Source organism: Lepus europaeus, chromosome 14 (assembly GCF_033115175.1).
Source record: "Lepus europaeus isolate LE1 chromosome 14, mLepTim1.pri, whole genome shotgun sequence".
In the NCBI taxonomy this organism is placed as follows: domain Eukaryota; kingdom Metazoa; phylum Chordata; class Mammalia; order Lagomorpha; family Leporidae; genus Lepus; species Lepus europaeus.
This window is the reverse complement of record NC_084840.1, coordinates 46,591,466-46,615,558: the sequence shown is the minus strand read 5'-3', so window position 1 is coordinate 46,615,558 and position 24,093 is coordinate 46,591,466. Positions and strand designations below refer to the sequence as shown.

The 24,093-nt window shown below is 43.3% G+C and overlaps 1 protein-coding gene across 2 annotated transcripts in view; it reads left to right on the top strand.

Moving 5' to 3' along the window:
- NEBL (nebulette) overlaps nucleotides 1–24,093 on the top strand; it is a 401,382-nt gene that overhangs the window by 222,745 nt on the left and 154,544 nt on the right. For both annotated transcript variants that reach the window (XM_062210546.1, XM_062210545.1), the window contains exon 4: nucleotides 8,016–8,123. In XM_062210546.1, coding sequence (XP_062066530.1) covers nucleotides 8,016–8,123 — 108 coding nt within the window. The remainder of the gene's footprint in view (nucleotides 1–8,015; nucleotides 8,124–24,093) is intronic.

Sequence of the window (24,093 nt, the reverse complement as noted above, 5' to 3'; positions counted from 1 at the left end):
CGGCAGGTGATGGCTCGGGTAGTAGGGTCTCAGCCAGCTGCTGTAAGACCTGGGTGGAGTTCTCAGCTCCTGGCCACAGCCTGGTCTTGCCCTGGCCATTTCGGACATTTGAGGAGCCAACCAATGGGTGGAAGCTCTCTCTCTCCCTCTTTCTCTCTCTCCCTCCCTACATTTCAGATAAGCAAATAAAATAATAAAAAAGTATATATACACATTTATAGGTATATATGGATATATGTGTATATATATTTTTTCACTGACATATAATACTTGTATATATTTATGGCTACAGTGAGAGATTTCTTTTTTAAACAAAAAAATTATTTTATTTGTTTGAAAGGCAGAGTTACAGAGAGAGAGAGAGGTCTTTCACCTGCTGGTTCACTCCCCAGATGGCCAAAACAGCCAAGGCTGGGCCAGGTAGATTTCAGGAGCCAGGAGCTTCTTCCAGGCCTCCCGCATGGATGCAGGGGCCTACACATGTGGGCCATCCTCTGCTGCTTCCCCAGGCACATTAGCAGGGAGTTAGATCAGAAGTGGAGCAGCCAGGTCTTAAACCAGCACCTATATGGGATGCCCTTGTGCCACAGTGCCGGCCCCTACATTGTGATATTGCAGCATGTGTCTAAAGCATGAACTAATGGAATCATGGTTATTAACCCGTTCCAGCTCCTTATTGTTTCTTTATGTCTGGAGCATGAACTGTAGTTGAAACACTGTGCTGTGGAACAGCAGATGTGTTCCTTCTGGGTAACTCTGCTTTGGGAGCTGTTGTCTACCTTCCTCCAACCCTCCTGCGCCCCCCCCCCCCCCCCCCCCCCCGGTTCTCAGCCTCTGTAGTCACTGTTCCTCACACCCACTTGGTTTAGCTTCCCCATGTGAGAGAGAACACAGGGTGTTGGTCTTTCTGTGTCTGCCTTCTTTTGTTGTAAACAATGTATCTCCAGTTCCAACCATTTTGCCTTACATGACAGGATGTAATTCTTTTTTATGGCTAAAGAGTATTCCAGTGTGTGTGTGCACATACCACACTGTTTATCCATCACACACTGATGCATGTCTTGGCCGTTGTGAATGGTGTCAGACTTTAAAAGTCTGGGCAGAGAGCCCTGGTTCCAGAGTCGTCTTCTGTATGAATTCGTGAGTGCAACTAGCTCATGATTTCAAACAAAGTACTACTGGGCCGCATACTTTGGTAGAAATAAGCATGCTTTATAACCAAGGTCATTTTAAAAAGTAAATGAGAAGGAAGCGAATATTCCTGCATGCCCTCTGGAGGGTGACATCCTCACCTAGTGTTTCACGAGTTGCAGATTTTGACCTTCCAAGCATTGCTAAATGTGCAAGAAGTCACAGTTGTTCATCTGCTTCTTCTGTTTCTGTAACTGGGGGTCAGAAATGTGAGAGACATCAGGGCAACTAAGATCACAGAGAAGAATTAGAATTTAAATTCAGGAGGTCCTGTTCATTGCTGTCTTATGTGGTCCTGGGCGACCCAGGAAGGGGGCCCGACATTGCCTGCCCCTCCTGGACTTCTGGCTTGCGTCCTGCTCACTCTGGTGGCTCTGCAGCTAGAGGGAGCCTGTTGCAGCACAGGTCAGCACGTGTGGTTGCGTGCAGACAGTGCTCAGAGCCCACAGAATCCCCATGCCACTGTGCCCTCCTCTTCCTCTACTTCCCTTCACCCACACAACCTGGCTGCCAGCACACCACCCTCCTTGCCCTTCCTCAAGGGCTTTAGGGCTTTGCTCTGTCCTCTCTGCCTATTAAGCTTCCTGTACCCCCCCCCCCCCAACTTCCAGGATATCTGTGTGGCCTCGTTCCTCCCCTCCCAAGGGCCTTACTGAAATGGCACCTTGTCACTGGGACTGTCTGCCTTCCAGACACCTTGCATCCCACTGTCTTGCTTTTTTCCTCTCTGCACTTCTAAGGTACCATTTATTGGACTTAGATCTTGTGTCTTTTCCCTGTCCTGGACAGTGCTGTAAGCTCTGGGTGGGCAGGGCTCCTTCCCTGCTTTCCTTGCTCTATCATTCCCACGCTGGGAAGAGCTCTTGGCTCTTAGTGCTGGTAGACATCTGCTGAGTGAGCAACGCCTTGACTACAGGCACGTTTGAAGGGGTCAGTTCCCGAGAGTGCTGTTCCTGAGATATTGCCGTTGTCACTCATGGAATCTGGAGGAAATCCTTTCTTTTAAAAGTGTTTTGACCGGCGCCGCGGCTCACTAGGCTAATCCTCCACCTGTGACGCCGGCACACTGGGTTCTAGTCCTGGTCGGGGCGCCGGATTCTATCCCGGTTGCTCCTCTTCCAGTCCAGCTCTCTGCTGTGGCCCGGGAGTGCAGTGGAGGATGGCCCAAGTGCCTGAGCCCTGCACCCCATGGGAGACCAAGAGAAGCACCTGGCTCCTGGCTTTGGATCAGCACAGCGCGCTGGCCGTAGCAGCCATTTGGGGGGTGAACCAACGGAAGGAAGACCTTTCTCTCTGTCTCTCTCTCTCTCACTGTCTAACTCTGCCTGTCAAAAAAAAAGTGTTTTGCTTTATTTATTTATCTATTTGAGAGGTAGAGTTACAGACAGTGAGAGGAAGAGACAGAGACAAGGTCTTCCATCTGCTAGTTCACTCCCCAAATGGCCGCAACGGCTGGAGTTGTGCCAATCGGAAGCCAGGAGCCAGGAGCTTCCTCCGGGTCTCCCATGTGGAGGGAGACCAAGCACTTGGGCCATCTTCTACCACTTTCCCAGGCCACAGCAGAGAGCTGGACTGGAAGAGGAGCAGCCAGGACTAGAACCGGCGCCCATAGGGGATGCCGGAGCAGCTCATTCGAGGCTCAGTCCACGATTGTTGAGTGAATGTCCAGTCAGTGCATCAGAGCACGGCTGCTGGCAGGTTCTTTCAGTCTGATCAGAGTCCCAGCTGGATCTCCTGCTTCCTTCCCTCCTCAAACAGAGCCACTTCCTCTTCCCCGAGTGTGTGAGTCTTCTCTTACCCCTGCATCTCAGGCATAGCCTCCCTCCCCTCCCCTCCCCTCCCTTCTCCTCCCCTCCCTTCACTTCCCCTCCCCTCCCCCTTCTTATTCTTCCCTTCTCCCCTTTCTTACACACTTAGTGAGCAGCTCTCACAAGCCAGATGCCATGCTAGGTTCTGGACTAGAGATGAGTCAGACTTTGCCCTTGTCCCTGTGTTCTCTGTGTTGTCCTGTGGGGACCATGATACCATCCTCGTTGCAGTCCTAGTGGTAACTGCTCTAAAAGGCAGGGGCAGAGGCTGTGGAGCCCCAGGCCTGGGTGGAGGCCAGTGCGGCTGGCCCTGAGGACTGTGTAGAAGCTGCAGCTGGCCCTGGGCTTTGATGAATGCGTAGCTTATGCTTCAGATGGGCTGGAGGGTAAGCAGCAGTAGGAACAGTGTGTCAGCAGCAGGGATCCCCAGGTAGTATCAAGAGGACACTTTCTGTATGGTTCTTACAGATTTGTGCAGCTTGGTGTGTGAGTTTTGGCAAATTCCAGGCTTAGAAAAACCTTCCAGCACCTGCCCAGGAGGGGCTTCAGGATTTACCGCCATCTCGGTGGTCACCATGTGACATATCCAAGGTGCTTTATATGGGTCTAGTCATTGGCATAAATCAAACAAAAAGTAGCTTTCTGGGGCCTGTGGTGTGGTGCAGTGGGTTAAGTCGCTGCCTGCAACATTGGCAGTCCATATGGGATCTGGTTCGTGTCCTGGCAGCTCCACTTCCAATCCAGCTCTGTGCTAATGCTCCTGGGAAGGCAGAGGAAGATGGCCCAAGTGTTTGGGCCCCTGCATCTACATGGGAGACCCAGACTGAGCTTCTAGCTCCTGGCTCACGGCTGACCCAGCCCCAGCCATTGCTGTCATTTAGGGAGTGAATCAATGAATGGAGCATCTTTCTCTCAGTCTCTCTCTCTCTTGTTGTCTCTCTTTCTTCCTTTCTTTCTGTAAGTCTGCCTTTCACATAATAAAAATAAATGTGAAGAAAAAGCTTTCTCTTCTAGAATAACAGTGAAATCTAGAAATGTACATTCATACCTGGCTTAAATTAATGATATATTTTGCCTTATTAATAATGATATTTCTGATTGGAGGAGAGCTGTATTTATTCCCATCTCATGATAAAGATTACATCATCCTTTCAAGTACGGTGAAATCAATACGATGTTAATAGTACCGAGCATTTGTCATGCCTTATGCTTTTTAAAGATCTTGCCTGTGTTTTGTCTCATTCATCTTCTCTGTACCTGTGTTAATTAAGAAGTTACTAGAATTTCTGATTGGAGATAAGGAAGCTGTGACTTAAAGAAGTTACGAGAACTCTAAAGCGTTTGGCACATGACAGAGTGGGCATGAGAAACTCAGGCTATTGTCCACGAAAGCAATACCTCTTCTGTGGTAGAATCTGCTGTTTTTGTAAACTGTTAAGTCATGTATCACAGATAGGAAGAACCAAAGTATTGGAGTCAAAAAGGAGACACTCACACATTAAAAGAACACATACACCTGTTAATATTTATAAGGAAACTGTGGTATGTGTGTATATATTTTAGGCATGCAGGGTTTGGTTGTATTCATTAGAATTCTTCTCATTATAAAAAGGAGAAATTTATTAGCTCCCTTAACAGACAAGCCTGGTGTTTCTGGTTTCAGGAACATCCATCCATCCAAGTGCTCAAATGATATTATCAGGACTCTATCTCCACCTCTGGCTTTGCTTGCTTCTGTGTTAGTTTTATCGCTGTTGGTTAGCAGGTACAGCGTGGTTAGCAGCTTCAGCTTTATAGCTAACTGAAGGAGCCAGTGGTGATACAGCATCCATGTCCCAGGCGTTCCTGCTGATGTCTGATAACTGAGGCTCATGGACATGTACTGGGTACTGTGCTCCTCCCTAGATCAGCGACTGAAGCCATGGGTACAGTGATCCCACTGGCTGGGTGGGGAGATGTGAGGGCAAAGGGCGACACCTCAGGTGGATGAGAGAGACCCTTCTACTTCCCTTCTTTATGGGGTCTCATGTCACATTCACTCGCCTATCCAAGTCAGAGTGTGTGGGGCTGATGCATCCCCTATGCATTTAGCCTGGGTGGACAGGTGGGACGTAAGTGGGTGGGAGTATGGAAAAGAGAAAGCTGACTACTGGCTTGAGGCTTCCCTGTAAGTGCTGAAGAGGTCCGGGGCGGGGTTGGGGTGGGGGTGGGGAGTCAGTCCCGAGAGGCCAAGCGACTTGACTGTGTATGACACCATTAGAAAGAGTCACCATCTTCTAACACTGAGCAGCATTGCAGGGTTGGACACCACAGTCTATCTAAGGCCCCCAAATCATGTGGTCTGGCCCTGCTAAGGTAACCACAGGTCGGACTCAAAATTTAATAAATCAAAGCAGGCTTATTTTTTTTAAGATAGATTTATTTATTTATTTATTTGAAAGGCAGAGTTACAGAGAGTCAGAAGCAGACAGAGAAAAAGACAGAGAAGTCTTCCATCTGCTGGTTTACTCCCCAGATGGCCGCAATGGCTGGAGCTGCACTGATCCGAAGGCAGGAACCAGGAGCTTCTTCTTTTTTTATTTAATGAATGTATTTTTACATAGGATACAACTTTAAGAATACAGTGGTTCTTTCCCCCATGCCCCCCACCCCACTCCCTTCCCACCACCCATTCCCTCTCCCATCTCCTTCTTTGCTATGGATCATTTTTAGTATGATTTTACATACAGAGGACCAACTCTATGCTAATCATAGACTTCAACAATTTGCCCCCACGCCCGCACACAATGTATAGAGAGTACAGTTTGGGGAGAGAATTTGCAGTCGATTCTCATATTGTAATTCAATAGGGACAGAGGTCCTACCTGGGGAGCAAGTGCATAGTGACTACTGTTGTTCCTTTAACAATTAACACTCTTTTTTTATGTCAGTGATCATCCGAGGCTCTTGTCATGGGCTGCCAGGGCTATGGAGGCCTTTTGTGACCATAGACTCTGTTGGTATTTGGATGCAGCCATAAGCAAAGAGGATGTTCTCCTCTCCCTTCAGAGAAGAGTGTCTCCTACCTTGATAACCCTTCCTCTCCAGGAGCTTCTTCCAGGTCTCCCACGCGGGTGCAGGGGCCTAGGACTTGGGCTGTCTTTTACTCAAAGCAGGCTTTTTAAGTTTATAATTTGTATGGCCTGTGAATGATACAATAAATATCTAAATGATCCTTGGCAGAAAAAAGGTTCCCCATCCCTAACTTACAGAAATGATTGTACACTTTTCCTAACGAGTCACTTTCCTAGGGAAGCCCAAATCAAGTGATCTGTAGTTGTCATGTGGATGTGGAAAGCAGTGTTGAATGGCGATCAGCTCAAAACCTGTGTTCTTTCCTTTTACATCTTCCTCTCAACACGGCAATGCAAAACTCTCCAAAAATATAGCACAAAGAATATGTGCTTGTGACTTCTCTGAGACCGATGTGAGGAGATTTTAGGATTTGATTAGCAGACCTTTGTTCGTGCATTTTCGTGTCTGTTGCTGTTACAACCTTGTCATCATTCTTATTTTTATTATTTTACTATGCTGCACCCTGGTGCTTACTACCAGGAAAGCTAAATAGCTTCCCTGCTTAGTGAGGCATAAAACACTGAGACTGTGCCCATGTGTGGATCTTCACACATGCTGGGTGATTGAGGGTTAGAAGGCAAATCTCACTCAGCATTTTCTGTGGAAGAAAAATGTTGCAGTTTATTTGACCTTTTATTTATGGAATAGATAAAGTAATGGGTTTAGCACTTTTCTAAGTTCAAATGAAAATACGGAGAGAAAATTAGATATTTTTAAGTTAAAAGCAAGGAGAATATCTAGATCTTTCTATTTGTTATCACCAGGGATTCTTTTTTTTTTTCTCTTTCATGCTCTTCTGGTCAAAGAAAATCTTCTAGTAGCCTCAAGGAGAATGATGCTTGAGAGAATTGAGGATTTAACTACAGATGTGACTCAAGAAAAATGGTCATCTCATGCTTAACTAAACGAACATGTCACTTTTCAAACTTACACAGAGGGCTACTCTTACGGAATCCTATTTTTATAAGCAACACTGAATTTTAATGATCAAGGGTTAATTTGGAGATTGGATTTGTGAATGTAAAATGGGGATTGTATAGGTGATCCAAATACGTGTCTGTTAGGTCTTGATATTTAGCCATAGAAAGCAATCGAAGTGAGCCAAGGATGTCAGCAATTAAGAAGCAGGCTGTTTCACTGCTGTGATGGTTATTGTCCTTATGGGAATCAAAGGAGATGGCACACTGAAGAAGAAATGATAGCTGCTCCAGTCCCACAAGAAAACAGTGAAATTCGGCTGCACTGGGTTGTAATTGGAAAAGAAGTATATTTAACTATTGAAAAAATCTTAGGGAGCTAGGCACACAGGGCTCAGGGGCATGTAGGTGGAGCTTTTTCATCTCCAGAAGTTTCCAGGTTCATAAAGGTTTTCATAAGTGCCTATGAACTTGACTTTTGGCAGCACACCAGTGTGTAATCCCATCCACTTGCTCTCCATATGAAGCAGAACAGAAGCTTCCTAAGGACAGGGCTGGCTGCTGACTTTGCCTCCTCTGAAGGCAGGTCTAGGCTGAAAATGATGCTTTTGCACTGGCACAGGAGCAGACTGACCTAGCTTCATTTGGTCCCCTGTGGTTTCTTCTTTTGTGATTCATCATGATAGTAGTGATGACTACTGTGGACTGTTTACCTGTGCCTGTCAGCCATGTACGCCCAGCCCATTAAGTTGATCTGTGAAGTAACCCTTGTTGTTATCATCACCATTTTACAGATGGGAGAGCTGAGGTACAGCTGGGTTAAGTTAAGGTTGCACAGATAGTCTGCAATTGCTGAGACACAGACCAGCAAGTCTAGCTCTGGGCCCCCTGTTGGGAGCTGAGTTTGTAGGCATTGCTGCCAATTCTAGCAGCTGTGGGATTTGTGATTCTTCTGTTTACCTTTTCTTTTACTCCTTTTTGTTAGGTCAAGTACAAAAGAGATTTTGAAGAAAGCAAAGGGAGGGGCTTCAGCATTGTGACGGACACTCCTGAACTACAGAGGCTGAAGAGGACTCAGGAACAAATCAGTAACGTAGGTGCCTGTTTCTTAGTGTGAGAGCCTTCGGTGTGCTTCTGGATGACTGAGTGACATCCAGGGACTTGGAAGTGCATTGGTCGGTGTGGTATGCGAGCAGTGTTCCGTGTACTCGTGAAATATGCCAACTTCGTCTGGTAAATGTTGACCCTGTGATTTCATCACGGTTATCTAGAGTCTGTTGTTTAGAGGTTGTAAAATGGTAGACTCTTGGTTCATTTTAAATGGTTCTGAGCTCTTGAATTTTTCCAAAATAGGACTTTTATAATTAAATTAAAAATCCCAAGGGAGTTAATCTTTTGCTATAGATAAGCATACACAATATATGTGTAAGGCTAGGAATCTTCAAAAATGTCATGTGAGTATTTGCTAAATTGTGTAATATAATGTCATACTTTAAATTACTTGGATATTGTTTGAAATCCTGTATTACATCTACGTTTTGAAATTAACATGTATATGTACAATTACTTTGGGTCTGAAAGCTGTGTCCTGTTTGGTAATATATTTTCCTTGAAAAACAAAATTGAAACTAGCAGAAGTTCAAAACATATTAGGGACAAGAAAGGTTAATTCAGTGCTTACTAAAGGGTAAGAGTATAAATAACTCATCTTAATTTTTAGATTCATGATTGCCATTTTCTTTCTTCCACAGTATTATATGAAGTATCTCAAAATGCATTTTTCCATAAATATTAGCTTGATATTAGCGATGTGATAGAAAATATGAATGAAAATCAACAGCTATGTATGTGGTATAAAAGTATAAACAAATATGCAAAACACACCTTTTTTTATCAGAACTATATTTTGTGTGTCAGTTGTATAGTCACCAAAAAATGTGTGTATCTAGATGTCCCAAGTGATGTAGCCCTAATTTCCAGGAAATATTGAATTAGCGCATGATACTTGGCCATCATCATACGATATATATGTACATATGGCTAGTCAAGGATACTTCAAACATTTGTGGAAAATGGAATTAAAAGATAAATCTAGGGGTAGGAGTTTGGAACAGTGCTTAAGCCACTGCCTGGGCCACCCACATCCCATGTCAGAGTACTCACCTGGGTTTCAGCTTCTGGGTCATATACACTCTGGACCGCAGCAGGTGATGGCTCAAGTATGTGGTCCCCTGCCACCCATATGGGAGATCAGAATGAATTCTCGGCTCCTGGCTTCAGCCTGACCAAGCCCTGGCTGTTGCAGGCGTTTGGAGAATGAACCATTCTGTCTTTGTCTGTTTCTCTGTCTTTTAAATTAATAAATAAATATTTTTTAAAAGATTTGTTTATTTTGGTACAATAAATTTTGAGATCCATGCATATAAGGGGTTTTCAAAAAAATTAATGAAAATGTGTATTATGAAACAATTATGTATGGATCACAAAATATTTTTATGGCAAAATTTATCTTTTAATTTCATTTTCCATGAACTTTCTCTGAAAGTTCACACACACATATACACACACATATAATTTGCAGATAAAATTATAGGATGTAATTTGAGAAAAATATTTTTCAAAGTTCAAAAATAATTATTGGGTGCTGAAAAATTGTTTTGGAAGTGAGAAGAGGCCACATTCACATTTTTTTGCCATATTCCCTAAGGTTTACTCATTGCTTGCTCTTTAATTCCACATGTTATATTCATAAAGACTTTTTCCTTTGAAGACAAAGGTTGAATTATAAGGATTTATATTTGTCTCTTAGTTTTTCCATAACCTGCCAATTGTGAATATTGACAATCCCTTACCATTATTCTCTTAAATCACAAACCTCTTTTTGCTTTAAAAAGTACAAATTCGATGTATATTCTACCAGCAGTTACCTTCAGTAATGTTTTTTCTTTGGATTATATTTGGAGAATGTTTTCTTTTAAAATCAAAGCAATTTTGAAAAAAAAAAAAAGCTGTATCATAAATCTTCAACTATCACAGAAATTTGTTTCAAAAAGAGCTACACATTTCTACTTAAGACATCATGTGACGGCTAATATAAGGATTGCAGTCTATTCTAAGGTAAGCCTTTTAATTTATATTCAAATTAAGTCAGTATTCATTTTAATTAGAAAAGAACTGATCATTCTCCAACCTTATCCTTAGCAGGAATGTACATTCTTCTCTCCAATACCAGAGGTTGTTTGCAGATCCATTCTTAATTATGCAATAAAAACCCTTAAAACAGGTATGTATTAATCTCTCCTTATCATTTACATAGTAGTGTGTACAAAATACTGTCTAGGTTAAATGTGTATTGCAAGGCCACCACAAAACACACCAAACACCGGAGTAAGGGAAAGGGCTTCCTGGGGGAAACTTGACAGACCGAGAGAAGGGGTGAAGAAGGAAAAAGAAAGAGAAGGAGAGCATAAGAGAGAGATCAAGAGAGAGAGAAAGGCAGAGAGACAGAGAGAAAAAGAGAAATCAGGAGACAGAGAGAAAGAGAGCCACGTGTTCAGGAACAGGTCCTCTTAAAACTTTGCTGGGGGGTGGGCAGGGAAGTAGGAGCAGTGAATCCCATTAGGTTAGGGTTGGAGCTGACACTGGTGATTGGGCCATGTGGCCACCTGGCTTCCAGCAATGGTGGTGGGAGCTAGAGTCTAGGATGGTGTCGGGTGTAGATCGCGCCATAGATAAGACTGGGCCATTTTACTAACATGTATAATTTAGACAACACTGATTTTTAAAAGTTCGTGACTTAGCATCTCAATATTAAAACGTTTCAGTGTCCCACTTATTAGCAGCCATAGCTATTCTAGCCAGGAGGAGGTGTACTAACGTTTGGAGAACAGTAAAAAGTACAGATGTCACAGTGTTACTGGGAGGGACCTACTTGAAGAAGGGAAGCTGTTCAGCACTGTGAAGGCTGGCAAGTTTATTATTCATTTATGGGACTACAGCTTCATGAACTTTTTCCATTACCTTACTGGGTTTTCCATATTACTCAAGAATCTCTCTCTGTAAGAGACTTGGATTGATCTGAGACGTGGTGCTTTGGCTGGTCCAGTTTTCCATATTACTTTCATCTAAGCCCAGTGAACAATGTTGGCTAAAACCCAGACAGATATTTTTGACAGTGGCCTGGATTGTGTCTGTTTTGGAAAGAAGGATGTGAGAAAGCATCCAGACTAGAAAGACCCAGAATCTTCCTGTTAGGGAGGCTGGGACGAAGCTGACTCATGCTGAGAATTACACGGGATATGAGGTTGTGAGCCTTGCAGTGGAGCTGTAGGTTTCACACCAGTTGATGTAGGGGAGGTGAACCAGGTCACGAGGCTTTGCGTCTTTATTTTACCCATAGTTTCATTTTCTTATTTGTTTTTAGTTTATCTTTGAATATTGTGTGGCTCTTTCTAAACCGCCTTTAATCCCCTTTGGAGCAAAGAAAGTATAAAGACATGAAGCAGTGGATTCGATGACAACCGCTGGGCGTGTGGGGGAATATGTTATGGGTGAGTGGGCATTTTTGATTGCTTGTGTCTGTGTCAGTGTCAGGAAACATTTTCAGCCCCTCTCATGTTCATTGGTCCAGGTTTGAAATCATTTGGAAATGCCTGCTCGGTCGGCATATGGGACTGAGCCGTGGGATAAGATCGGACTGTAAATTTCAAATTGTGTATAGTGAATGAGGTGAGAGTGGGCTCGCCCTGCCTAACCTGCTTCGAGTGTCAATAATGACAGCACACATTGAACACGAGAGATTAATTAAATACTGCAATTTAAAATTCTTCTGCTACGTTACTCCTGTATCGTAGCCGCAGAAAGAAAAAGAGACAGGGCTCCAGAATCTACTAAGTGGTCAGGAAGAAACAGAACTTGGCCTTCTAAAGCAGAGTTCTGTTCTTTTCTTTTCCCCCCAGTGGAATTCCAGACAACATCTTCACTTCATTGACTATATTAATATTCAGGTAGAGAGTAACTGCTTGCTTACGAAACGGAGTGTGGGCTTGGGAAGGGTTTTCAATGGGAAGTCAGGAAATGCAGCCAAGCCGCTGAATTGAAGGTAGTGTTTAGAAGTGTAGGTTTTGCTTAAAAGTGTGTCTCCCCGGCCACACGCAGCCTTGGCAGCCACTGTGGACAAGCGCTGACTTAGGACAGTGGCCCTTGTCACTTCCCTGCGTGCGCCTGTTCCCAAATTCTCAGGCAGAAATCCAGAAATGGAAGAACCGTCCTTATCCATCTTTGCTTTTTCTTTCTAAAACGATGTCAGGGAAATGTTCTTAAAAGATAATGAACAATGTGAACTAAAGAATGATGTGCCCTTGGGCATACTAAAACACAAACACACCGTTTCTTTCTTGACCTGGTAAGTCACTCCGAAGGCCTTTCTAATTTCAGGTGGTTACCGCGTGCAGATTTCCAAGTAGACCAGTCAGGGCTCCTGCAGCAGGTTCGCGTCTCACACCGCTGCATCGTGGCCCGGTGTAGCTTCAGGAGCTAACTGCTGGGTTTCCTTCTGCCTGTTTACACGTGAGTATGAGCTGCACTTTCAATTAGCCGACACCGTGTAGGGATAAAGTGTGACGTACAATGGTCAGGTCAAAACCCAGGAGACTTTTATAGACTTTGTGCTGTAGATAAAACCTAGTTGTTCATTTTCTAATTTCTTTCAGAGTGAAGAGGGATATTATATGAAGGGGAAAGGAAAAAAAAAAAAAAAACAGATGACAAAATCATGTATTTCACAGACCTACTGACATAGTAAAGTGTATGATTTGATTTGTCAACACCTGTGCTGTCTTTGACACACAAAGGAGAGTGTTTCCTGTGACAGTGTGTTGGGGCTCCTATGGCAGCCTCAAAAACCCCCCATCTTAAATTCCTGGCCCATGGATGGTAGCGTGTCCACCTGCCCTTTGCTCCTACCCTGTACTCAGACAGGGTCTACAAAGTAGGCTCTCTGTCTGTTTCCCAAACACCCCTTGGGCTACCACTTGCAATTCAGCATGCCCATTAATAAGAAGCTCTTACTTGCTTTACAAGAACAGCTGAGCTTGAAGCCTTGTTCAACATTATAGGGAAAAAAAGATCTGTAATTTGATCTTGCAATGTAATTATTTTTAGTTTGATACAGTGAGATAATTTTTCACGGATTTCTTAGAGTGGAAACTAAATTATATGCCCATTAATAAGCTCACATGGGTACTGCTGATTTAGTTCCCTGAGATTTTGCGAGTTAGCTTCAGAAATCTTAGATGATTGGAACTAAACATAACCTAATAATTGAGTAGTGGTGTCTATGGACTATTAAAATATTTGACTCAAAGTTAGGTTGAGCGTACGGTGAGCATGCGGGTAGGGATGATTGTCTAGGGATTTGGTCTCTGTTTGTCATTTAAATAAATCATTTTGACAGAGACTGACTGTAACCCTGTCCAGGCTGCTGACAGTGTGAAATTGAGCTGTATGGTGGACAGAAGACTAGCAGTCAAGAGAAATCCCCAAAGGCAAAATTTGTTATGTAATTGGGTCAACTCATGCATGAGAAATGCATGCTAATTGTAAACTGGTGGCAAAATTACTGTGCATCAGGCGATTAGGTTCCATAAGAATCCAAGCAACTGATGTGGAAAGGGTTTTCTTTCTTTTTATATTCAGCAAACATAAAAAAAAATAAATAAATAAAGGTGAGGCAGGTCAAAATGAGAAATCATTCAATGCTGAAATAGATGTTTAGTTTTGTTCCTTATGCAAAGAAGCATGCATTTTGTAACTAAGGCAAAGTTTCTATGACCACTTCTGAGGCAGGAAGTCAAGTCCAGTACACAAAGCAGGTTGAAAGGGGAATGAGACAGTTGTATTGTTAACAACTCATCACTGGGTTGATTAATGTAGATGAATAATTAGAGGGTTAGTGGTTTCATGGTAAGACCTTGAAAGCTAGTATTTTTACCGAGTGAATCTATGTGTTCCTTTAAGGGACCATGCATCGTCTCCAACTCATCTCACCCCATGGCTCTGATGTGCTCCCAAACACTAGTGGGCCGATAGCATTGTCTTTAAAGGCACAGATCAAATATGTCAAAGAAAGTGATGGGACAACAGCGAACTTTGCTCCTAATACTTAACACATGGAGGAATACCTCATTCATTTTGAAACACTTAGATGTACTCCATTTAATTAGATCCTCTGAACAGCCTCTCCTCAGGGAAGGTATTTCTATGAGGAATACTTATACTTTCATGAGAAAAATGTACAGAAAATTACCTCTCGGGTCCTTTCTTGTTTCCAAGTCGTGGTTTCCCTCACACCTGGTTTTGCTTTATTTTTCCATGTAGGGCAGGACTTCAAAGGCTGATCTCGTCTTTTTATCCTCGATGTTTTAGCCACAGTCACTTAAAGATACAAATACATCCCAGACCAGTAATTACTTGTGCATGGCAAGTACAAGCATTGTGGTTGTCAAATGGTGTTGTCTCAAGGGGAGCTTTGGGAAGAGGCCCCATCGTAATAAAAGAATTAGCACTTAGAACTTCTTTTTGGAGACAGAGATTAAGAAGCCAGTAAACAATTTCTGAAGATCCTTCTTTTGTGAAATCCTTCTCCTCCATTCCTTTCTTTTCAATTCCGCCCGCCGTGGTCAGGCCCTTATTCTGCCTGAGTGACTACAGTGGCTGCCTAATTGGCCTCATCTCCTCCCAGGCCACTAGCTCCTTCCTTTGTATCTTAAACGCTATCACCAGATGAGTCTTTCGAAAATCTCTCTTTCATCAAGACCCTAATTATGACCCACTACAAAACTTTCCTTGGGCCTCCACTTGCAGGAGGATAAAGTCTAATCTCCTAAACCCCTAATTCTGACTCTAAGGACCCTCTACAGGTTTGCTCCTAAATTATTTTTCACCTTATCTTTCACTGCTCATCCACATCACTCATCCATTTGTTTTAGGCCTGCCTGCTTATTCCAGTCTGGGAGTTTTGCATGAGTCATTCCTCTTGTTTAGGACAACTTTAAACCACGTGTAAGTGACATCCCTGATCCCAGGCGCCCACTCAGACCCCAGCTACCACAGTCTTCTTCGCCTCTGAATTGCTGAAGTGCCTCGTACTGTAGGGCTGTCATTTGCACCGCGAACGCCACACTTCATATTTGACATCTTGGTTTTAATTAGTTTTTTAAGGGTCTATGTGCCTCAGCCCTTTAACTTCAGAGAGGTGAAGTACATCAGGTCTTCTTCAGCGTGTCTTTTGTATCTGCAAGAATGCACAGCACTGTGCTTGGTGCCTTCTCTTTCTGTCACATCCTTAGCTTAGGAATGTTCCTGTCCCTTGCTTTGGTGGCCAGAATAGTCTCTTTTGCCTCGGGATTGCCTCTGCTCTCTCTCAGGCTGTTCCCTACAAGATTTCTTGCAGGGGCTTCCTAAAATGCACTTCTGATCATGTCATACTCTCTCTCTTACTCTATCCATGGCCCCCTACAACCTTTGGGATAAAATGCAAAACCTTTTTTGTGCTGTACAAGACTGTCACTGGCTTAGTTTTGGCTGAGACCCCCAACCTGGTGGCCCTGCTGTCTCCTGAGCCCCATCGACTTTGCACTCTCCCCATCCATCCTGAGCTCAACTGTTCTTTCTGCCCTTGATCTCGCCCTTGCCCTGGAAGTCTGCTTCCATAGCTACATTATGAATTTTCTTCCTCCAGACTGTGCTCTGAATGTGTGGCCTATGCCTTTTTCTCTGTAGCCCCAGGGCCTAGCATGGTGCCAAATGTGATAAACCAGTGGATTGACTGTCTTAACAAGTACTGCTACCGTGGCCTCTCACTGTGCTACAGGATGCCGCTGTGGGATGCTTTCTCCAGTCCGCACCTGCTAAACACCCATTTTGATACTGTGATGAGTGAATCCCCTTGCCTTGTATGAATTTCATCTTATAATGGAGTTTATTGCAAGTTGTTCTAATCTCTTTCAAGGTCTGCATGTCGATATCACATCAATTTTCTTCTTGAGAACTCCCAGTTTTTTCTCCATTCCATCATCCTCTAGTGTGAAGTAGTTACCACATAAATATTTGTTCAATACATAGCTGAATTATTTTAAGGGTGTTATTTTCTCCATTTCCTTAGCATTTTTTTTTTTTTACAGAAGAGTTTGTTTCTTCATTCACTTCTCAGTCTAGGCAAAGAATATCTTTCCAGGAATGAGAGGATACTTTAAAAAGTTCCTGGAAAATGGACCTGAAAGATAAGTTTATTTTGATGCAAACAATTTTGAAATCTATGTATAATGTGGGGGTCTTCAAAGAGTTCATGAAAAATTCATGTCAGGAAAAAACTAGGCATTGATTTTCAAAATTTCTAGCTCTCTTTTTCCATGAACTTCTTGAAGTCCCTTTGTACGTGCTATAGTAGAGAGAACTGGTCTGTCCTTTTCAACACAAGATTGCCTGTGCCTGCAGTAGTTCTCTGTACAGAGCAGGTGCCCATAAGGATATGTTGAATATATGAATGTGGCAATAAGTTAAAAAACGTTGGCCGGTTTTGTACACTTTTTCTCTGGAAACCTCACTTTGCAAGAGAATCCTTAATTTTTCTTTTTTCAAATTAGCAATTTATTTGAAAGGCAGAGAGAGAAAGCACTTGCACATGTGCAGGTGCTCCCATCCTCCCCAAATGCCTGCAGTAAGCTGGGACTGGACCAAACCAAAGTGCAACTCAGCCTGAGTCTCCCCAAGCATGGGGGGGTGAGCCAAGCAGTGTCTCGATGACTGCCCCAAGTCCTACCTCCCTCCTTTAACCTTAATCACCTCCATAAAGGCTCCATCTGAATGTAGTCACATTGGTAGTTAGGGCATCGACATGCAGATTTTCAGGTATGGTATAATTCAGTGCATAAATGAGAAATCACCTGCATATATGATAGGAACATGTTAAGCTAATTGAGTGACATTAACTTTGTGAAGATATTTTGAAGATTCAGTGTGTGATAGAATTGTCAGCTACTATCACAAGCTAGATTTTTTAGTGGAATTAGATGACACCATCCTCAACCTGTTTCCTTTTCAGGAAAATGTTTACATTCAATTTTTAGTTTTTTTCCTATTTTCAAATGGAACTTTTTTTTCTTTTTTAAAAGGTCTTCTGTGTCCCATTTCATCTTTTTTTAATTAATTAATTTGAAAGAGCTACAGAAGAGATAGAGAAACAAAGAGAGAGTGAGAGAGAGAGAGAGAGAGAGAGAGAGAGAATCTGCCTATTCATTCCCCAGATGGCCTCAATGGCCAGTGCTGGGCCAGGCTGAAGCCAGGAGCCAGGTGCCAGGAGCCAAGAGCCAGGATCTTTTTCTGAGTCTCCTAATGTGGGTGGCAGGAGCCCAAGGATTTGGGCCATCTTCTGCTGCTTTCCCAGGCCATAGCAGAGAGCTGGATTGGAAGAGGAGCAGCAGGGACTAGAACCGGCGCCCATATGGGATGCTGATGCCGGTATTGCAGGCAGCGTCTTTCCCTGTTATGCTACAACGTGGGTCCCCTGGTTCTAGTCTTTAACTGGCCTTTTCAGACCCCTTTCTTATTGATCATTGACAGAAACGAAGGTAATTTACAGTAATAATTGCATTTTTTAGTTTCTCAGGTCTTCGTTCAATGACTCAGCTCAGAACGTCGGCCTCATGGGTCCCCATCCTGGCTCCGTGGCCTCTGAGGGAGAGCAGAGGAGTGTGTCTACAGGGAAGGACACAGATGCCACCAAGAAAGTTAAATAAAGGTTAGCTATTTTGAAAATGTTTTCATTTCCAGCCCATTACACAGATTTAAGGCTTTAAAGATAACTGAATTTTCTTCCAGATTTTGTTATATTTTTGGGGACATCCCCATAAGTGAGAACATCCTGAATATCAAAGAAAACTCAGAGATCTCACAAATACATTTGTAGAGTCCCAGATGTGCCCATAGTAAATAATTATACCACATAATTATGATTTCAGTGGAATTTTGTAGATAGATTTTAAACTTTTTCATTAGTAAGAGTCACAGTCAAATGGTATTTTAGCTTACTAGAAGGTTGCAAATCAAGGGAGACATTGTTTGGAAATTTAATTAAAAAACCCATTGGTAATCCATGCCACGTTGACACAATTAAAGAAAATTTCATGATTTGGAAGTTAGAACAAGAATGTCCTTTTTATTTTTAATTATATGCAGCTATGTTCTCTAATTGGCACTTCATTTTCCTTGAAGGATTAGGTCATGAAAATTGCATTTCTTTATTTTTCTCCTCTTAGCTTCTTTTGTAGCCTTCTTTTCTTTGGCGGTCAGCAGGGCAGGATTGCAGCCTTTTCCTGTTCCGTATAAAGTCACGTGCAGTGCTTCTTGTAAGAGGGTGTCTGTTTCTATTTGAGGGTGTAGGTTTCTGTTTGAGGGACCTGTTACTTTGTGGAATGCCCCAGACTCTGTTTTGGTTCCAAGGACAAGAAGCAGGATGTCATCATTTTTTTTCTTGTTTGCTCATATTCTGTAGAGATTTTTCCTTTTTTAAGGCTATATTAACTGTAGCAAACTCAACTTTTAGTTTGTTTGAATTAAGCTTTGCATCACTGCATTTGGAGAATTACAAAAATGTTAGAAATTTCCTGCATTTAGCAAACTCAGAAAAAGAGTAAAATTAGGGAAAAAATGTAAAAAAAAAAAAAAACCCTTAAAAATATTTCCATTCTTCTGAACACTTATTCCTTTTGATAGAAATGATTTCCCCTAAAGAAAATGACTGAAACATTTGTCTTTGTTGTGTCATTGTGGTGAGGGCTTTGAGAGCCAGTGGCTTTTCTTGCTCATGTTGGAATCCGCTAGAACACAGTCTTTGACTCTCAAAAGAAGGGCAGAAGTGGACGCTTGCATGCACACATGTGTTCTAAACACTGGCCAGGCTCTGTGGATTTCAGAAACAGTGAGAAGCCACTTTTCTGGATGTGACTCATGTTCCTACTAGGATGACGAGGTGTCTGGGAAGGGTTTTAATGGGGAGAGAGCCCCAGGGGAGGGTCAGGGTGCGTGGGGGAGGAAGCACGCTGGAAGAACATGATGAGATTAGAACACTCAGCGTCTGCTTGTCAGAGTGCTGGGGACACAGCATGGCAGAGTGTCGGTCGAGGCACGATTGGGAAGGAGCGGTTATCCTCTATTCAGATAGGCCGCGTTTTGGGTACCTACAAATCCAAAATAGAAACATCACTTTTGAAAACTTAGTTACTGCGTCTTTCCTGTATGTCAGACACTTTGCTACAAGGTGGGGGGATAACGAGGAATAGAAAAGCTGTGACCTCTGACCTTGGTTGATTTGAGAGGCGAGCTGATGGTTGCTGTAGCAACTGTCAACATATATTAGATGATAATACTAATTCAAGTGCGATAAACGCCTGATAGAGGAAAACTCAGTGTGAATACCAGAGGGATAGCTCACCTGGGTTTGGGAGGTAAAGAAATTGAGCACTTGCCATTACTACTTTAAGATAGTTTTTCAAGAATTTTATGGCATCATGGGGGGTCAGCTCCGTGGCTCACTTGGTTAATTCTCCACCTGCGGCGCCAGCATCCCATATGGGCGCTGGGTTCTAGTCCTGATTGCTCCTCTTCCAGTCTAGCTCTCTGCTGTGGCCCAAGAGGGCATTGGAGGATGGCCCAAGTGCTTGGGCCCTGCACCCGCATGGGAGGCCAGGAGGAAGCACCTGGCTCTTGGCTTCGGGTCGGCATAGCTCCAGCCATAGTGGCCATTTGGGGGGTGAACCAATGGAAAAAGGAAGACTTTTCTCTCTGTCTCTCTCTCTCACTGTCTAATTCTATCTGTCAAATTAAAAAAAAAAAGAATTTTATGGCATCATTGACTTGAATACAGATTCATACTGTTTATATAGTAGGAGCCAATAATTTTGTTCTTTCTAAAAAAGTTTTATTTATTTTAAAGGCAGAGTGACAGAGGAAAAGACACAGAGATAATTTGTATTTTTTTTGAGGTAGCATATTTTTAATTTATAATCAAAAGGCATATCTTTTTTCAGTCTTCTTTTTCCTGTGTCTGCTTTCCTTATTCCCTGTCAGTATGAATTCCCAGAAAACAGCCTTCAAAGTGGAATCAAGTTATCTAAATTGCTTAGTAGAAATTCAAAAGAGATAGAAGTATCCTCAATAAAACAGAACACAAAGTTCAATCTATGAGACCATAGTAATATGTATATAAAATGTCAAAATGTTTAATTATAAGACTATTGGTTAGCTTATTAATTTCAGGATATTTAAAAAGGCCCATATCTTAAATATTTGCCTATGTTAAAAATTAATGTTTTATGTTTACTACTTTGGTCTTCAGTGCTTAAGAGGATTGGATGTTTTGAAAGTAAAATTATGGTCCTTTTTCTTCTCTTTTCTTGCCTCCAATCTGTGTAGTGATACCTTGAATTTAAGGGTTCCATGATAGTGCCGAGATATTGAGGAAATATCTTTCCTATTACAAACGTGCACGTGTCAGAAGTAGCTGCCTGTGGGCACTGAGGTGCGCGCTGTCCACGTGGAGGGGTGATGCATCTGTGTTTGAGGAAAGAGCCGGCAAGAGGAGGCGGGGAGCATTTCGGTTTCCATCTTCTGTGCTCTTGGCCTGGTCTGTGCTGACAGTGACCCACTGGGACGGTGCCTCAGTGCTGTGGGGCCTTTTCCTGCCAAATATTGTTCTCTTGCAAGATTAAATAGCTGACTCAGTGTGGCCCGCATCTTGGTCCTGCTGCGAATATTAAGACTCCTGCAGGTTGTGATACAGATTAGCTGGTGAGAGCGCTGTTGGTGAAATAAAGTGAGTTTCTCTAAATGAATTTAACAACTGCTGTGAACCTTTTTGTGTCCTGCAGCATGAGTGTGTGTGCTGGCAGTTAACCATTTATTTTCCTCTTTTTCTCCAAAAGTTGCTGCCGTCCACCCCTGTGCATTTATTGTAAACACTTCCTTAACTTTATTTCGCATTCATGGTTCCCCAGATAAGGCATTTGATACATTAAATTGCTAAGTACTGCAAAGGGTAAGCCATTATTTACTTGATTTATTTAAGGGGGAAAACCGTATTTATCTGTACTTACAAAATGAAAGGGCTCTTGTGTCATTGATATAATTAAATAAACCACACCACTGGGTTATTTAGAGAGAACCGATAAGCACACTGCACCCTGATCATAGGCTTAGTGCTAGTGGTTGAAGAGGTGGGACAGATGGGTAAAATTATTTACATTGTTTCCAACCTCTACTCCATTACTGTTTCTGCCTCTAGGCTTAGAGTAAAATCATTAAAGGTTCTGAATTTTACAGAGATTATGTTGCTTCCTCCTCAATAAAATGAATTCAAAAATCAACAAGAACAATACAACATTCTAAAGCGTGGAATGTAGATAACCTGAACGCAGTTAGTCGTTTATTAGATCATCTGATTGCAGATTTCTGTGTCAACTCGTTGAGCTCTTTTCTGTCTTGGGGGTCCTGTACCTGGGTTGTGTTTGAAGCACACACTCAGTCTGCTCCGGCTGCATGCGAAACTTCCTCCCATCTGCTGCCACGCTGTTTTCATTTGTCTCCCGACGGCGCACCTGCATGTGCGTGCGTGCGTGTGGGTGTGCGTGAGTGCATGCACATAAAAATGACTGTGTGATTTGTAAGCGGCAAAGCACAAGACACTGTAACAAATAGCTATGGACATCCTCAGGAGTCGTTTATCAAGCTATCTTTATAAGTTAAATATTTAATTATTTTTTACTTGTTGCCAAAGACACACCAAAAGCTGGGGTAGGGGAGATGTCAATAAGAGCGGCTATGGGCAGAGGCAAGCAGGGTTAGTTTGGCGAGCAGGATCAGTTTGACAGCATTCAGCGTGCCCTCCTGAAATAGCCTCTTTCAGGGCTGGCGTCATGGTGTAGCGGGTAAAGCCGCAGCCTCAGTGCCAGCATCCCATATGGGTGCCGGTTTGAGTCCCAGCTGCTCCACTTCAGATACAACTCTTTGCTGTGGCCTAGGAGAGCACTGGAAGATGGCCCAAGTCATTGGGCTCCTGCACCCATATGGGAGACCCGGAAGAAGCTCCTGGCTCCTGGCTTCGGATCAGCGCAGCTCTGGCCATTGTGGTCATCTGGGGAGTGAACCAGCAGAATGGAACACCTCTCTCTCTCTCTCTCTCTCTGCCTCTCTGTAACTCTGACTTTCAAGTAGACAAATAATATCTCCAAAAGAAAAAAAAAAGAAAAGAAAAGAAATAGGCTTTTTCTTGCAGGGCCTCTAGCAAACGGGGCCCTGAGGAGGTTTGTCAAGTACTGCCTCACCTGCCACTCATTGTCTGAAAACTGCTCTGGGCATTAGCTTGGGACTGTTCCCTGGCTGCTGGTGAGGGCCCTGGGCCTGGTCTTGAGGCATTCTCACTTCCGTCCAGCTCACCGTTCACTGGGGATGCAGGCCTCTGTGAGTCAGGTTGGTGGACACTGTTGAAGTTTCCAGTGGCTCAGATGGAGACTTTCACGCTGTATTTCAGAAAGGGCTCTAAGCATTAAGCTGTGAATCCTCAGAAGTATCATCAGTGACTCAATTGGGTGCTCGCACAAGACACACACATACACACACACACACACCAAAACAATTGTGTATTTGTAGTTAAATGCACCAGGACATCCGTACCTAGCAGCCCTGACTTGGGTCTCCTGAGCTAAAGATGACAACCCCCTTCTAAACTGTGAATTAGATTATGATGCAAGATCTCCAGATACTTCAGTTCAAAAAAAGTTCAAGTAAGTAATGAGGTGGGCATCCATGTACCTACTGCTCAGCTTAAGAAGCCAAACATTTAAGAACCCTTGGGAAACCCTGTTTTTCCTTTAGGTTCACACCTCATTCCACGACAAGCTCCTGGCAACGCAAGGGTCACAGCTTCCTGAAAACACAGATTTCGTTGTGACCCATGACAAGGTCATAGGCAAATCCAATTCCCGTGTGTGGGAATAGCCTACTGATTCTGGAGAAAGTGAGATTGGCTTCCTGCAGCATTGAAGCACACACAGTCGTTAAGGGCCACCCACCCCTCCCTGGTCCTCAGCAGTGCAGGACTCCCGCATGAGCAAGTCACTCCTTGTGTCCAGGTGCACCCCCGTTTGTACGCTAGTGACACCTGCCCCCTGAATAGAGGAAGGGATGGGAATGAACCCACAAAAAGAGCTCACAGTGCTGGGAGCCTTTCAGGTTTGTCATTGCATTTGTTGTTTTCACAAGAATCCCTAGAAAGAGGTAGCATCCTCATGTTACAGATGAGGAGGCTGGAGCTGCAGGAGTATAAACAGATTGCACAGCTGACACAGCTGGGAAAGCTGGGGTTGGAGTCTAGGTTTTCTTTTCCTTTTCTTCTCCCTGAGACAAAGTGTGGGATTTTCTCTCTATCCAGGATTTGGGGAATGTTGCTTGTAGGTCCTGGTGGAAGCCCTTGTGCCGTGGAGCAGATGTCACAGTTATTAGTTTCTTTTTGTTGATGCAGAAATTAATTTATGCATAAGTGGCATTTTGGAGGCTCCATGGTGAGTATCAGGACCACATTTAGAAGATTCAAATTTCTCAGCAGTTTAAGCAGAGAAAGCCTTGTCACCAACAAGGAGACTCTCCCAGTCCTGTGTTCCTTTATGGACGAGGGTCCAATGAGGCCTTGCCTTCCCAGAGACCCTTCCTTGAGCTTGTAAAATATGATACTTTGGTTCAGGTTTAATGCTTATTCTCCTTTGAGCTATGTGAGGGGGTCTTCCAAAGTTCATGGAAAATGTGTGTTATGAAAAAACTATGCATGGATTTCAAAATACTTTTAGATTTCAAAATAAACTTCTCATTTAGTTCTGTTGTTCCTCAAACTATTTGAAGTCGCCTCTGACTACCTTTCCTGTTCTGCCTTTCTCGGAAGGTCTCTGCGCAGCACGGGTCCCTGTGCAGAGTATGCAAGATCTGAGCACAGCCTTGCCACAGAGCACAGAGCACAG